The sequence below is a fragment of the Orussus abietinus genome, unplaced genomic scaffold (genome assembly GCF_000612105.2).
Source record: "Orussus abietinus isolate OABI.00-Male unplaced genomic scaffold, Oabi_2.0 scaffold449, whole genome shotgun sequence".
NCBI lineage: Eukaryota > Metazoa > Arthropoda > Insecta > Hymenoptera > Orussidae > Orussus > Orussus abietinus.
Window position 1 is genome coordinate 51162 of NW_019394612.1, and position 16076 is coordinate 67237.

Sequence of the window (16076 nt, forward strand, 5' to 3'; positions counted from 1 at the left end):
CCGCCCGCCACGGGGCAGCTATCGCGGCGCCATCTGTCTTCCGCGCCGGAACTATACTCCGCGATACGGATTTTCGTTTCGTCCGTTCTTATCGGCTAATTTCTCCTTGTGTTTCCTATGAGTAAATTTTAAAAATTGAACGCGATATTTACGCTTCCCATCTTGTAATAATGGCGATGACTGAGGTTTTAATTCTCCTTTTTCGTCGGTTTTTATCGGATTTCTCCTGGCTGCGTTTCCTATGAGTGAACTTTAAAAATCGAACGCGATATTTATGCTTCGATCCCTTGTAATAACGGCGATAACTGAGGTTTAAATTTTCCTTTTTCATCCGATGTTATCGGCTAACTTCTCCTGGCTGCGTTTCCTATGAGTGAACTTTAAAAATTGAACACGATATGTACGTTTCGATCTTGTAATAACGGCGATGACTGAGGTTTTAATTTTCCTTTTTCGTCGGTTTTTATCGGATAACTTCTCCTGGCTACGTTTCTTATGAGTGAACTTTAAAAATCGAACGCGATATTTATGCTTCGATCTTATAATAACGGCGATGACTGAGGTTTAAATTTTCCTTTTTCATCCGATGTTATTGGCTAACTTTTCCTGGCTACGTTTCCTATGAGTGAACTTTAAAAATCGAACGCGATATTTATGCTTCGATCTTGTAATAACGGCGATGACTGAGGTTTAAATTTTCCTTTTTCGTCCGTTTTTGTCGGATAACTTCTCCTGGTTGCGTTTCCTATGAGTGAACTTTAAAAATTGATCGCGATATTTACGCTTCCATCTTGTAATAACGGCGATGACTGCCGTTTAAATTTTCCTTTTTCGTCCGTTTTCATCGGCTAACTCCTCCTGGCTACGTTTCCTATGAGTGAATTTTAAAATTGAACGCGATATTTACGTTTCGATCGCATGTAATAACGGCGATGACTGAGGTTTAAATTTACGCATTAAAAATATACTTCGCTGTCAAAGTGCGAGGTTTCTTTTTATTTTTATTTCGACCCTAGTAAAATTTTCTGCACACCCACGGTGTTCTTAATAACTGATTTTTGGAAGTATCGATACATAAGATGTAGCAAACGCCGAGCTTCCAGTGACGTTTGTCATTTAAATTGAACAAGGAAGTTTATGTAAATGCTTGTATTTTAATGTAATGAACGAAGTATACAGGGCATTCTTCCTCTGCAATTACTAACACCACGTTCTGCGCCATTTATATTACAGACTGCTTCACGTAACGCTGATTACTCCGCTCGCTTATCATACAATGATATAATGACTTTCTCCCTGACTTTGCTCATTTTCTCGACAGATACTTTGAAAGAGAAGGTAGGAGAAGAGAGGAAAGAGAGGGAGGGAGAAAAAGTGAGAAAATGAAAAGAACGTTGAGTGTAAAGTGATCAACCATAGAAAAATTATGGATCCGGCTATGCACGGGACACCTTTAAGTGGAAACTTTACGATCCATTCTCGTCGCTAGATCAAAATTTCCTTTATAGCTAGGAGACAAAAAATGCGCGTACAGTAATAATGCCGCTTTTATCGAAAGTCCGTGAAATTCATTTCTAAATATCGACGGCGAGAGGCTTTAGCGTAACCGAACGATCGCCACATTAAACTCATCGTCTTTGTTACGAAACAGCGATACGCGTTTTGTATATCATATGTCCCGGTCGGCCGAAGAGAAATGCACCCCGACGTGCGCAATAGCAGGTTTTGCCGAAGCTCGTCGGCAATCGAAATATGTAAGGGCGCTCCTCTTCCTCGAGGAGTTCGCCGATCGTTCGCACAAATGCTTCTCTCAAATGAAACACCTCAACTTCGTTACGTCGAACTGCATACAAATTATTTATAATTTATATTATGCTACCGTTAAAAATCTAACTAGTAACCTCCCTCTAATACACGTATACACATTATTATGTTTAAGACCCTCAGATTTAGTGTAAAAGAATATCAATTGGGAATGATTAGAAAAAGGCGTTGGTATCTCATCAAAATAATAAAATTCATTTCGATCGAATGCCGAAGCTCCTTTCTATCCCTCGCATGTATCGCGCAACATTTTTTTGACAGGCTACGACTTCTATTAGGAAAGGCACGAATCATAGCCAATCCGTTCCATTGTGCACGCTCCGGATAGGGCCTTACTTTTCAAAAGCATCGAATTCCTATAACGTCTTGGTGACTCCTGATGCGCAAGAGTCTAGCTGAAGTACGAATCATGCTTCATCGGAGCCTCCATCGGCCGATGCTGTCAGTGATCGGTGGCCAGCTTTTTGGGCTGACGTTCCTGAGCGCGTTTCAATCGTTGCATCAGCAAGTCGTGAAGCTGATCCACTTCCATTGGGGCTGCTTGAACGATAAAAATTCTAATGTCCCCGTGGACATCCATGGCAGTTAGTCTCAGAGATTTTGGACTGGCTCTTTCCACGGTCATTCCTGGCCAAACTTTAGTGTTGAGTACCAATCTTTGAGTTCCTATAGTTCGCCCAACTAATCTAGACTCTTCTTCTCGATCGTTTAGTCTCAAAGTGCCTCTCCCTCTTTCCTGCCAACTACTCGTTGCCTGAAAATATCATGATTAATGCAAATAATATATTAAACTAATTCTTGGCAAGGATTTGAGCATGAGTATGGAATCTACCTTGTCGAAGGCAAAAAGTTTGCAATTAATTTGAAGAATATTAGTCTCGCCTTCTTCGCCAGTAAGCAGCGTCACCTGACTGTATTTACGCTTATTCGCCCTACTAGCTTCTTCCAATTCCTGTGCAGCCTCGGTCAACGTTAGACCAGGCCGACTCGTACTGCGGCATACTACTGCAGCATTTGAAAACATTAGTTCGGAGGAACCATTTTCACTAGTCTCTTCCCCTGTTGTTTCTTCTTTCTCTGAACTATCGGAATTTTCCGTATCGTTTGCGACGGTAACACGTTCTTTAAGATTCTGACCAAAAACAAAACTTGGCGTCGATGCACTGGGGGCTACGGTACTATTTACATTATTTTCATTTTCCTTTGTGCTTGCTCCTAAGGGTAAAAATTTAGGTTTTCCATCCTCCTCTGGTTTTTCTTCGTTACTAGATTCCTTTGGAACTTCACTTGTATCGTCTGTGTTGTCTGCTGAAGCATCTTCAACATTCGTGGAATTATGTGCAGCTTTTGTAAAAGGATTATGGAACTTTGCAGGTTGCAAAACAGTCTTAACGGAGGGACCAGGATTATTTGTCACAGCACTTAGTTGCGAAGGCCTTAATATTGCAGGTTTTGGCTTACTAACGGTTGATGAAAATTCACTGACACCAAATGAATTTCCAAATCTTGATGCTGATAATACCGGACCTAAGATTTTTAAATAATATGTAATATGAAACAGATAGTGCAAAGAACTACTGCTATTTACATCTATTCGATCACATAGATCGCAATTACATTTCTTTTTACTTTTTATTTACGTGTATACTTACAATGAATTTTAGTGCTTGATTTAACAGAAGGTGAAGTGAGATCTTGGGAATTTTCTTCCGAAGATTGCCCCTCCATTTCTTCTGAAATTACCCATACAAAATGTAAATAAAATGTAACAAAAGTTATATAATAATTATTAGATATATAGTACATAGATGCAATTCAAAACTAATTAATAAAAATGTTATAGAACATTGGATAGTTTAAAATCTTTTCATATACTTAACATTTATCAAGTAATATACAATGTATGTAGTTCTTTACTCTTATGCATGCACGTTTAATGTTATTTGCTCAGCAAGTCGATGTACACGAATGACTGTGCTGTTAATTGATTTGTGTAATTGCCAGTAATTCTAAAAAATAATTACTAAATGGACAAACTTTCAGCAATAATTCTTACCGAGAGGCAGAATAACACGAATGTTATAAAACAACCACAAAATTTAGCTTTTACTTAGTAATTCAAGATTCTTATGATTACATTTACGTTCAGTTAGAAGTGTGGTTATGATATCTCTGTTATGGAGTTCAAAGCAGTATACCAAACAAATGGACAAATATTCCCCAATATTATAGCCTAAATGTGATTACTGATAAAATCCTTTAGTTAGGCGAATGAATTAATGATTTGTAATTAGAAATTTGAAAATATGAAATAAAAGAAGGCAGGATACCATTTGCGGAATTTTCGCTGGATTCATCCGGTGCGTCGAATTTCATTATTATGGGAGGCTGAGGCCCGTTTGTTTCGTCTTTAATCTCTAAACACAATGAAAACACAGAATTAAAACCGTTGTCAGTGGAAAATAATTCAACCCGCTATCGGGCGCGCATCTAGTTTAAAGACATCGAGAAAGGACGATTCCACTAAAACTTTTTTAGTACAATAACCTACAGATAGTAAGTTCAACCTATGTGTTAATTAATTACTGCTACGTAAAATTATTTTCACGTCGAAAACACGTTTTTCTAAGAACAGAACCACAAAACGCACCCTTGCAATCCGCCATTTTTTACATGCAAATGGAGCGCCATCGTGCTGCCACCTTTCGGGATAATTCGGAGTACGAAAATTTTGTTACATGGCAAACCCGTCAATACTTTGCGCTCAAAATCTTATATCGGTTTCTCTTCAATGACTCAAGTGCGATTTAGAAGTCAATGATAAGATGCAAAAACAACCGAAATTTCATCCAGGTTTCTGTCATATTGAAATAACCCATTAAACGTAAATATTCTCCATTTTTTCTCTTCATCCATTATCGTAGCGCTCATATATTGCTTTGTAGCTGAAACTGTACATTCATGAAATAATTATTAATTAATGTTAAAGATATTGTTTCTAATTGTAATCCATTTATCGTATTAAAGTAAAGGGTAGTATTTTTAAAATGTGCGTATTCTTTTAATAAACGTCAATAACGTAAATCCTTTCACAATGAGCTCAAGGAAGTAAGTTGACAATAATTTTCCTTGTAGCATTTTGACTGTGCACCCCCTTTTACCTTCGCCGCGAATCATGGTTTTTGTGCTTCCTGTGTTATTAAACAATATCAACTCTGATTTGACCCACATTACCTAAAACTAGAAAATACAAACTCCAAAATTCTGGACAGACAGTTATATCTTAAAGAAAGCCAACTTTGTGAATGATTGAATTTATTAATAATTGTTAATAAATATTATCAAAACGTAATACATAATTTTTATGAGTAATTCAATTTTCATTCGTTTTTGACGGCAAAATAAAAGATACACTTGGATACTAGCAAATTTCAAAATGTGGGAAAATACGTAAATCGAAAGTCCGCCGAAAAATTGACGTCAGTAGAACAAACCAATTGCATCTCTTCCTGGTCAACAATAGCACATTCTGTAAGATTTGTATTTATTTTCTCAGTTTCTTGATTGCTGCAATTCAGAATATTGAAACTTATCCAAGAACAAGAACATACGTCGCCCTGTCAAATCTGAAGTATTTCTAGAAAACATTCATACCATTTGGCACCATTTATAGATACTGATGCCGGTAGGTTATTTTACAGCGATTGTAACGTAAATCATAATACTGCCAATAATTTCCTAACGAACAAATTATTGGCATCAATAGCATCAATGTTCAAACTTTTAGAGGAGTCTCTTCTCTCGAGATTGAAATGGATCTGAATGGATCCGCATACAATTCAAGTCGAATTCTTTTGACAGATCATTTATTACTCACCGCTTGGTGACCTTAGATCATAAATATCTAGACCTCGCATAGCAGTGGAAGGGGTACTCGAATACCACATGGACCACGTGTGCCGACGGCACTCGGACCCAATCAGATTTTAGACCATATATTTGTGTGTGACCACCTTGCAGTGGAAGGGGTAAACAAATGTACCACGTGACCCGACGACTCACCCACACAGTTAAAGTCATTCTTCTTACTGAAAATCTGGGAGTGGGAGGTCCAACGCAAGGTCTACATATATATGGTCTAAGTTGGTGACGCGCTAGTACTCACACACCGTTACGAGCAACACAAATTGCAAAGGTCGATCTCCCATCTCTCAAGGACCACTGAAAAAGTCGATCTGTGATTGGTCCAGGCGAGCGGACATCTTGCCCTCGGCCAATCAGCGCTTGTCGAGCCTTCACTTAGGTCCACTTCGGTGACTCCGTCTGACTTCGGTCAACTGGACGAACTGGACCGAACGGTGAAAAAACAATACTCCGTGGGCAGCGGCCACTGAGGCAACTGAAAGATAATGTCACATCAAACGGGAATTAAAGGTGATTAATAGCATTCTAACTAATTAGAGCAAAGTTTGAGCATAAGGCTACTTAGAAAATCAAAGATTCGTAGTGGTTTAACCTTCAAATTTCTTGGGTTTATGTATACTATAGTAAGTGTTGGAATTATTTCAGCCAACGATGCCTTGAAGAAGATGTTCGCTAAATGTCGAGATGGGAAAATAAGAGTACTCAAAGTTTCTATAGAAAATGGTGAGTTTTTGCGATATAATTTATAATAACTTAGAAGTGATTTATTGGACATTTTGTATCGAATGTTCTCAATTGTATTAATTTTTAGAGGAACTAGTCCCCTCATCTTCAGCAAAGCCTGCAAATAAATGGAAGGATGATTACGATAAAATGGTGAAACCATTGATCGTCGAAAATCAACCTGCTTATATATTGTATCGACTTGACACAAAATCGCCGGATTCTGGTTACGATTGGCTATTAATTTCTTGGTCCCCTGATACTGCCCCCGTTAGGCAAAAGATGTTATATGCCTCGACAAAAGCTACGCTTAAACAGGAGTTCGGTACTGCATCTATAAAAGAGGAATTACATGGCACCGTTCCAGAGGATATTACTCTGGATGGATATTTTAAGCATAAAAGAAACGATGCAGCACCTGTACCATTGACGACGGCCGAAGAAGAGCTAGCCGAGCTGAGAAAAACTACAATTAACACTGATTATAGCGTAGAGACGAGACATCAAACATTAAGTGGCGTTGCATTTCCTGTAACAGATGAAGCAAAGCAAGCGATATCGGAGCTTGGTAAAGGAGTGTACGAATATGTTCAACTTAAAATCGATTTAGAAGAGGAAAAAATACATTTGGTGATGGCATGTGACATTTCCTTAGATAAATTACCAACTAAGGTACCCTCGGATTCAGCAAGATATCATCTTTATAATTTTAAACATACTCATGAAGGAGATTACACAGAAAGCATAGGTAGGTTAAATAGACTCGATAGAAATAAATTCTGTTCACATGTGGTTTGTTACAAGATACTAATCACAATTATTGTTATTGTTTCCATCAGTTTTCATATACAGTATGCCGGGATATAGCTGCAGCATCAAAGAAAGAATGCTGTATTCCTCCTGTAAAGCACCTCTACTCAATCTCATTCAATCACTAGGAGTAAACATAGTCAAAAAGGTTAGTAACTATAATACATATGCATGACTAACTTTAATCTTCTTGAAATTATAAATAAATAGGCTTTGTTTCTAATCTGTTGATCATAGGTTGTATTTAAGATGAATTTCATGCATGCATGTTGAACGACAGCATTTTATTAGTATTCAAAGTATATTTTAATTGATTCCCAATTAAAGACGATAGAATAACAGTCAAAATTAGGTATAGAGAAATATTTTGTTCTACCTTTGATCCTCATTGACAATTTCATCCAGTAATTCATTTAAAGTTCATAATTGCATATCAAATATGGTGGGAGATGTTATGTTGAAGACCATTTTAATTACTAGTTCCTTAAAGTATTTTACCATTCTTGGAGCAACAAAAATATATCACTATTCTGAGAATGAAAGTTAGCATGTTTCACATAATAATGTATCTGTACATTTGATAACATGAAACAAAATACGAAACCCAATCGTAGTTGGAAGTAAATAGCGGAGAGGAGTTAGCAGATATGTTGGAAGATCCTCCCATCATAAAAGATATGGCTGCTACGACACCTGTGACTCCATCAACGCCCTCTGCTCCCACACAAACTATTCCTGAGAAAAAATTCAAGCAGAAGCGATCGTGTGTTTTGAGTTAACCAGATGTCTTGTCCTCGATAACTTCACCATTTTTTGGTCCAATCGTTACACAGCTGATAAATGTCAAGTATCTTCCATCATGAATTTTACCTTTGTGATAGTATGGATCACAGTTTGCTCCAGAGGGATACAAAAGTGATTTCCCTCGACCTTTTATATTTCTGTATTAGGCGGTACCGTTGTAAATGTTCTGGATCGTTTGTAGAGTAACTTTAGGTTGACCAAATCACATAAACAAAGCCATTAGCGACGGTCATGAAGTTCTGGTGTTAACCGATCAAAGTGATACGTATAAAGTCTATGTAGTGGAAGAGAGTAGACCGTACGGTGTATTTTTCTAAATTTTAACTAAAAATGATTAAGTCACAATGGCGATAACTTTTCAGTAGTGAAACAAATTTCGTAATAGCTTTCATACGTATATGGGCATCTAGTTGGGGCATTTACTTTTCCTTTATTATGAGATTCGGTGAATTATTTCACCAAATGACCACATGTCTGAAACTGTTTATTAGTTAAGCTTTCTATGCTAGATTTTGATTTTTGTTTATGACGTAAGAATCGGAGTCGGAGTTACTATTTCTTGCCAGCTTGAGTATTTATACTTTCTTTGCTGATATATTCGTTTATGCAGTTCTACTAATTGCTTTTGTTCAATGGAAAATGTGATCGAGCAGTACTTGCTCTCATTCCTTATATTTTATATACAATTAATTTTATTAACTTCGAAAGCCAGATTATGTACTACTGTGCACAATTATTTTACGAGTAAAGTTTTCATATCGTGTTGAGTAGAAGAAAACGAAGATAAAAAATTGTTCGTGTTGCTGTTCTTACTGGTGCACCAGAATCTGCAGAGGAATCATTATTTATCTGCTTCCTTGTGTTATCGTGAAGGATTCTGATCATGGCCTTGACTTAAGGAAACTGTTCAAATATGTGAAAAGCTCCGATCCACGGTAACATGCAGCAAATGCCTATCGTACACTCAGAGGCAACGTAAACCATAAGCATATAGTGATCTGTTAGCGGGCATCTTTATGGTATCGGGATGACTACTTTTGCCAAGTGAACGTAGATATTCAACGTAATATGTCTCAAATTAGTTCCTAGTCTCATGAAAAGTGATACGTACAAGAATAAGTTTGTCTAATTAATGTCTCTTTAAGTAACAAGCGCGAGGGCTTAACTTTTGAAACTCGTTTAGACATTTGTTAAGGGTCTTAGCGATGTAATTGGGGGGAAGTCCTTTCTACAAATCGAGTATTTTTGGCATCTGCGATGCCTTCATGTGATTATTAGGAAGTTAGGTAGAAATTCATGTGCTAATGTAGCCTAAATCCGCTAACCTAACTTCTCTATACGTATTCCGGTATGTTAAACGTAGTCGTTGGGGGTTATCGATGTGTGTATACGTTTAACGTTATACACTTTCGATTGCTGCAGGTGTACCTCCGTTGCACAATGTCATTCCAATTGCGATCTAGTGGTAACAACTATTATCTAATACATATTAACATATACATATTAAAATATTATATTATACTCTATGCTATTAAGAGTGGTACAACACTACGTGTTGGATATATGTGTATGACGTAAGACTGATTAGGCGAAAGTCCCATTCGCTTATGCATTCTGATTCAAAATCTTTCGATATGTCCACTTCATGTGATTATGTTCCAGTGTCGTTTTTAATCGTCAGTTTATAATAACCATTCGAGGCAATTGAAATTTGATAAATTTCAGCATTTCTGCAATCTACCGAATGTGAAATTAACGATAGAATGTTCAGTCCTAACCTAAATGAAATCGATGATCAGCTTTTATTGAACATCTGGTATGAGTAATTGTAATTTGTTAGTGGTTTTATTTATTATGACAAATGTGTTTCTTTTTATATCTTATGACCGATTCAACATTTGAATGACTGAAAATAACTTGGGAGGAAAAAGGAAAAATTTGAAAATTAATTTTCTATGTGCAATTTAACGTATGTATAATGGATGGGGCTATTAGCCAAGTAGCCAGCAACAAGATGACGATATTTGAGAGGTATTCTATTTTTTGTGATGTGTATTTTTTTAAAATCTTGTAGCTTTTTATAAATCTTTAAAGAAATTTATGTCCCTCTATCTTCCAGCAATTGACGCTCAAAAACTTTCAACTTAAATCTAGGGAGAACAAAGGTTTAAAGAGTCGTATTCTTGCCCGCGGTATTCTTGAAAATAATAAAAAAAAAAATAAAAAAAAATAAAAGTAAAGATTCCGCGGTACACGAAGCTTTCCGAAAATATCAGACTTTTGATATTTTCGAATAAAAATAGATCACTATGATCAGTCTGGCTAGTGGTTAATGTTCGATACTTCGATGTTGATCCACGAACGAATAATCGTTAATCTTCCTCGTGGAAATATATCAAGTTCACCCGATCTAGACCTTTGTCACCCCTTTGAAAAGTGCTGTTCACAGGCCTAAGTTTCTCCTTCCGGTCTTGCTCAGAGATTGCAACAGTTGCGTTCGAATCTTTAAGACAACGCACATCGTTATATCGTTAGCCTGGACATGACTTTCAGCCTAACGAGTGACTGCTACTCCAGGCCTATTCTGTAAGTTTTGTGCGATATTAGTCATTTATAAAGAAGGTATTGTTATTGTCATAGGCTCATTGGTTCAAACAAATGAATTATATATCTTGCCAATATTAAGTATGCTATAAACAATAAACCATTATTAAGATTGAAAGTGGGATTTTATTGATTGCGACGCGTCGCTTCGAGCGATTTCCTAGTTCACCCAGAATGTTAGAGCCTGAGGGTCCATGGAGATGCGATCGTCGAACCGGTATGTAATACTATTAAGATAATCAAGTAGGATTAACACTGAGCTTACAGAATAGGCCTGGAGTGCCGCAATTCGCTCGGCTGATCTCTCTATCTCGGGAATTTCTCCGTTTGTACGAAAACAAGCCTCGAGAGTGCGCGACCGACTATCGCCATCTTCTAAATTTAATCCTTTGCTGTTCTTTCGGTGTGCAGCTAGAGATAGAAGACGGGAAGGAACTAACCGAAGAATTCCTTCAAGAGGAGTTACACCCGAAAGTCAATTTGCATCGACCAAAGTTTGCCAAGCCCAAGGGTCCACCGTCTAGAGGTGCGAAGCGAATAACCAAAACCCAAGAGTTAGAGAATCCGGTACAGGACGACTAGATGAGCTCGATTTAGATTTACAGTATTACACCAACGCAAAAAGGGTAACAGGGTGTTGGGTCGTAAGTTGTAACGTTTACAGGATCACAGGATACGCGACGTGGGGAAGACGTTAAAACAACGTACGATTTTCTTTTCATTGATTGCGTTATTTTATCGCGCTCGTTATTACGGTGTCGCGATTGGCATAATATTGTAACGGTGAAATTAGTTCACTAAAAAAGCATTTATCCGGATTGTTTGTGGCGTCCAGACCTATTCTATAAGCATTCGTATTATGCGTATCATTATTGCAATAATTGACTTCTTTAGTTAATTAATATTTTGAAGTAAGACGTTTTCGTTTACACTTACAGTATTTATTACATTGCATATCTTAAAATAATTATGATGTATCGATTATTTGAAGTTGAAATTGTATAAATGCTAAAGAAGTTGATCAAGGAATAAGAAATTATTTAAATAAAGATCATAAATATTATGTTTAGCTTTTTGATCGTATCATGCGTGGAGTAATGGGAAAGATTTTGCAAAACAATTGACAATGGAGTCATTGTAAGATCCGACCGATTGAGGTTATTGATCGTCATTGATTTTTCAGTAGCAGCCCACGTGTTAAGCTTGTATCTGCACGATTTAATCTAAATTATAAAAGAGTGATTTAAATTGCATCAATAACGTTCTGACATGTTTGTGCTAGTAATAAAAAGTTTCCATTCATTTTGGATTTCTTGTTTGATGAATTTATGCCATCGTTTTGTTTTTTTTAAATCCTACATTAAAATTCAGTTGTATAAAACAATTCATTGATTTTAATTTCTATACCATTACTAATACTAGATATTTACCTATTTCCTCTCTCTCTCTCTTTCTCGACTCTGTAAGAGTAAATAGATACAACATTAAATTTAACAATGGGAACGCAGAAATTAATGACTATATTTTTTAATATGTACAAGGAGATAATTTTCTGATACAATGAACCATAAATGTACAATGCATGATATTTAAAATGTACATTTAACCGTTTGAGTACCAGAGGTTTTTAAAAAATCACGGTCGATAAATGTCGAACAGCTCAATAGTACTTTCTGAATGGGATGTGAAAAGATTCAAGCGGTGCGATAGCGTTTCTCTTATTTCATGTCGAGAAAAGCCAAGTAGCTCGATAGCGCTTGTCTTAAGGTGAGGTGAAACCCCCTTCAAATCAGCTGATTCGAATACAACACTTTTTTGTAAGGGTATTAGAACAAGCTGTCCGAAACTTTGACACATCACTCCTGATCATCTAAGAATTGTTCTGACACATTCAAAATTTGGATTTTTGGACAAAATTTTTTAACTTAGCTCACACCAGAACCAAAATGGCATCGAGCTCTCATATTTCGATCAATATACAATTATCGAAGTCTCTGATATGAGAAACGAAAGGATCAGGACAATTTTACGACAATTTAGAACACTCTGGTAATCAATAAATTCGCATTTGAACGGGATAAATGCAAAAAAAGTGTTGTATGGGCTTCTATGCTAAAACGATGGGAATACGAGGTCTCGGAGTAAAAATTTAATTGACCTGGAAATCACAGATGGCGCAGGGTGTCCCTCTGCAGTGAATTAGGGCCCCAGAAAGCATGAATTCAGAGGATTTCTGGACATTTATTTCGATTTCTTGATATTTATTGTACGAAAACAACAGGTGGAGTATGCGATTTGGTACACTATCCAATATAATTCGATACAGCTGTCAATATAAAAATGAACGTCGGCAACGTAGGCATTTAGAAAAATCTTCTTTATCGACGTCGATCAAGTTCCTCGACGTGTTTCACTTCACCTTAACCTATGTTTGCTGGTACTAAGTAACGGGATCGCGCTTCCCGCTTTTTCTTCTTACGTCGACAAATGAAATACAGGTAGCCCTCCTACAACACGGCATCCTATAACACGGTTTCGCTCTAACACGATAAAAAAATTGCGAAAACCTTTGTACAACACTGTACTCCTACAGCACTGAATAACATGATTTTTGTTTAACATATTTAAAAACTAAATTACCTTAAAATAATGGCGGGAAGGAATAATAAACTATAGTGCCTTTACATGAAAATAATATTTCTCGTTTTTTTTTCGTTTTGTGTTATACATACATTTATATTTTTAATAAAAATTAAGTTGCTTATATGGAATTTTAAAAAAAGTTTGTTTTTAATAGGTTTTCGGAACGTAATCCCCCCCTTTTTGTCCTGGCCCTGAGTCTCATATAACACTGTTTCGCCCAAAACATCATTTTCTAGGAACCTATCTACTGTGTTATAGAAGGGTTACCTGTACTATTTTACACACACACACACACACACACACGCACGCACGCTATTAATTTATAATCGTTAACAACGAAATACAAAATGTATTACTTGGATTACTTATATACAAAAAAAGTAACGATGTGACGTATGTATGTACATACATGCGTCTGAAAATTTGAGCCAGTATCGTCAGATTGTGAGTACAACGTCAGTTGTTCGTATCGTTCAAATTTTCATGGGTTTTTTCGACATGAAATCTGAAGAGCGCGAAAGCGGCGTGTGGGACTCAAACGGATATTATATGTACGTTATGGGTGCTGTTGCTTTATTTATTTGTCCTTCCACACGTTTCATTTATCTACAGTTTCTCACTTTTCTATGTTTCTGATTTCATTAACATTTCTACCACTGTCTATTCATAATTTGTTTCAATTTTTTTTCTTTAAATTGGGCTCCATCTTATTCTACTTTCGTTAGTTTTTCATTTTTCTCAGATTCTGTCTTTACTACTTCTGCTGCCCGTTGATCTACAAGTTCATTGTGTTTTTGCAACAATTCTGGCAACTGATTCATTCTAGCTTCTTTCAGACCTTCTCGTATTAATCTGAAACAATATGATTAATTAATGCCTTTTCGAGGTATACACGGAAGGTATCAGTTAATATGATTACATATCAAATAATTGTACGTATTGGATAATATTTAGCAATTAAATTTAGTTAACACTGTACCACATATTGAAAGTAAAACACATAAAAATAAATTATTCAATATGTTAAAATGGATTCATCACAGATTAACTAGTTTAGGCTTATAAGGTATAAGTTGTATAAAAATAGATCACTATGATCAGTCTGGCTAGTGGTTAATGTTCGATACTTCGATGTTGATCCACGAACGAATAATCGTTAATCTTCCTCGTGGAAATATATCAAGTTCACCCGATCTAGACCTTTGTCACCCCTTTGAAAAGTGCTGTTCACAGGCCTAAGTTTCTCCTTCCGGTCTTGCTCAGAGATTGCAACAGTTGCGTTCGAATCTTTAAGACAACGCACATCGTTATATCGTTAGCCTGGACATGACTTTCAGCCTAACGAGTGACTGCTACTCCAGGCCTATTCTGTAAGTTTTGTGCGATATTAGTCATTNTAGGATGTAGAAATAATATACTTACTTATTTCTGTTTTCTCTCCATCCATAGTGCCAAAAACGAATTTCTTCTACGGTTGTTCCTGTCATCCAAAGAGTAAGTAATGTACCACAGCCAGCAATGGTTCCAAATATTGCACCAAGGGCTGTTCCTACAAATATTGCTCGCAATCCTAAATGAAACCTAAAGAGTCCTCCTGTGACCGAACCAGCTGCTGTATATTCAATTACCGATGATTTACCACGATATACCGATATAAGGGTACTGATGGTTCTGTAAAAATATTTGTTAACATCTAAATAATCATCTAAAATGGCTGTATTCAAACATTTAATGTACTATTAAAAATCACTAACAAATAAGAGCAACAAAAAAGTCCAATGCGCGAGCCCCAGCGAATGCCTCCTCTGAAGAGGCCCAATGAAACGGTATCCTGCAGTTTTCTCTTGGCATCAATGTGGCTTTGAAATTGAGTGGCCTGATTGTTCTCTATAAAGTTTATAAAAGCTGTCCTAGAATATACAAATGCACCAATGCATCCACCCAGAAGAGTAGCACAACTGGTTCCTTGCACAATATTTGCTAATTCTGGGCTCAAATCCCCAAATTCGCTGTGAAAAAAACAAGTATGTAGTTTTTACCCTGTATTATGGTTACAAGATGTATAATACTTTATATTTTAAAAAATCCATTTAGTGACAAGTATTTACTTTTGGCTAAATACTCTCCTTAATCTGTCAGCACCTGTAAGTTCCATATTATCCGTATAAGATTCCTTTGAATCGTTTATGTTATCACGTTTGAAATATTCTACAGGAAAAAAACATAATAGATATCGAGTCCTTTTAGAAATGCACATCATTTTTGTTTCAACAATACTTATATAGTTTTACGTGTTAACTACTGGTCTGGTTCCACGCCAGAGTTAACCGGAGTATAATTGGTTTACAGCAGGTTTAAACGAAGTATAAACATGTTAAACTTTGGTTAACTTGAGTTGTATAGTAAAGCCTAATGCTCGATTTTTTCATACTCCCGGCAGGGTTGGGTAATTTCACGATTTTCGAGGTTTTTGCCACATATTACGTAAATCAGGGGGGTGACACTGCTGGACACTGCCATGTGTTGGGGTGAAACGCTCATGCACTACCGCCATCTTCGGTTGGAGTAAACCTTTTGCGCGAACTAAAATATTTGGCGGGCTATTCAAATTCATTTATTAAACGAAGGGATATTTTTGGGATTTAAAAAGTACTTGCAATGATCAAAACAAACGTTGCTTAAACTGACACACAAATGTAAGAAAACAGTGTATTAAGCATAAAAGAAGTAACAAAAGTGTCAGT

General features: G+C 36.5%; 3 protein-coding genes across 6 annotated transcripts; 1 reads left to right on the top strand and 2 right to left on the bottom strand.

Annotated features, from left to right (window-relative positions):
* Positions 1-1134: 1134 nt before the first annotated feature.
* Positions 1135-5684, bottom strand: LOC105694685 (ran-binding protein 3). Of its 3 annotated transcripts, none has more exons than XM_012415577.2 (7): positions 5479-5684; positions 5319-5391; positions 4475-4775; positions 4155-4241; positions 3477-3554; positions 2657-3351; positions 1135-2578 (listed from the first exon to the last, which is right to left on the bottom strand). In XM_012415577.2, the coding sequence occupies exons 3-7, from the start codon at positions 4488-4490 to the stop codon at positions 2267-2269; spliced, it is 1188 nt and encodes a 395-aa protein (XP_012271000.1). In that variant the 5' UTR covers positions 4491-4775; positions 5319-5391; positions 5479-5684; the 3' UTR covers positions 1135-2266. The 3 variants fall into 3 exon arrangements, with proteins under 3 accessions (XP_012271000.1, XP_012270999.1, XP_012271001.1); XM_012415576.2 differs by having other exon boundaries at positions 3477-3557; XM_012415578.2 differs by lacking the exons at positions 5319-5391; positions 5479-5684 and having other exon boundaries at positions 3477-3557; positions 4376-4775.
* Positions 5685-6098: 414 nt separating this feature from the next.
* On the top strand, positions 6099-11991 carry LOC105694686 (twinfilin). 2 transcript variants are annotated; one of them, XM_012415580.2, is made up of 5 exons: positions 6099-6258; positions 6394-6471; positions 6560-7219; positions 7311-7429; positions 7896-10807. In XM_012415580.2, the coding sequence occupies exons 1-5, from the start codon at positions 6234-6236 to the stop codon at positions 8058-8060; spliced, it is 1047 nt and encodes a 348-aa protein (XP_012271003.1). In that variant the 5' UTR covers positions 6099-6233; the 3' UTR covers positions 8061-10807. The 2 variants fall into 2 exon arrangements, with proteins under 2 accessions (XP_012271003.1, XP_012271002.1); XM_012415579.2 differs by lacking the exon at positions 7896-10807 and adding an exon at positions 11101-11991 and having other exon boundaries at positions 6101-6258.
* Positions 11992-13877: 1886 nt separating this feature from the next.
* Positions 13878-15833, bottom strand: LOC105694659 (RPII140-upstream gene protein). The gene is made up of 4 exons (XM_023432869.1): positions 15441-15833; positions 15087-15341; positions 14755-15003; positions 13878-14184 (listed from the first exon to the last, which is right to left on the bottom strand). Exons 1-4 carry the CDS (start codon positions 15590-15592, stop codon positions 14040-14042), a joined length of 801 nt encoding a protein of 266 aa, XP_023288637.1. The 5' UTR covers positions 15593-15833; the 3' UTR covers positions 13878-14039.
* Positions 15834-16076: the final 243 nt, after the last annotated feature.

Bases quoted from the DNA above. Each gene is read 5' to 3' on its own strand.
- LOC105694659 (XM_023432869.1), bottom strand. From the start codon at position 15,592: ATGATGTGCATTTCTAAAAGGACTCGATATCTATTATGTTTTTTTCCT. The intron at 15,342-15,440 runs GTAAATACTTGT...TTTTTTTCACAG, and splicing joins AGGAGAGTATTTAGCCAAAA to CGAATTTGGGGATTTGAGCC. The intron at 14,185-14,754 runs GTAAGTATATTA...ATATTGTTTCAG, and splicing joins TGGAGAGAAAACAGAAATAA to ATTAATACGAGAAGGTCTGA.
- LOC105694685 (XM_012415576.2), bottom strand. The intron at 3,558-4,154 runs GTATCCTGCCTT...GGGTAATTTCAG, and splicing joins CAGCGAAAATTCCGCAAATG to AAGAAATGGAGGGGCAATCT. The intron at 2,579-2,656 runs GTAGATTCCATA...TGATATTTTCAG, and splicing joins AACTTTTTGCCTTCGACAAG to GCAACGAGTAGTTGGCAGGA.
- LOC105694686 (XM_012415579.2), top strand. From the start codon at position 6,234: ATGTCACATCAAACGGGAATTAAAG. The intron at 6,259-6,393 runs GTGATTAATAGC...GAATTATTTCAG, and splicing joins ACATCAAACGGGAATTAAAG to CCAACGATGCCTTGAAGAAG. The intron at 7,430-11,100 runs GTTAGTAACTAT...TTCGGTGTGCAG, and splicing joins GAGTAAACATAGTCAAAAAG to CTAGAGATAGAAGACGGGAA.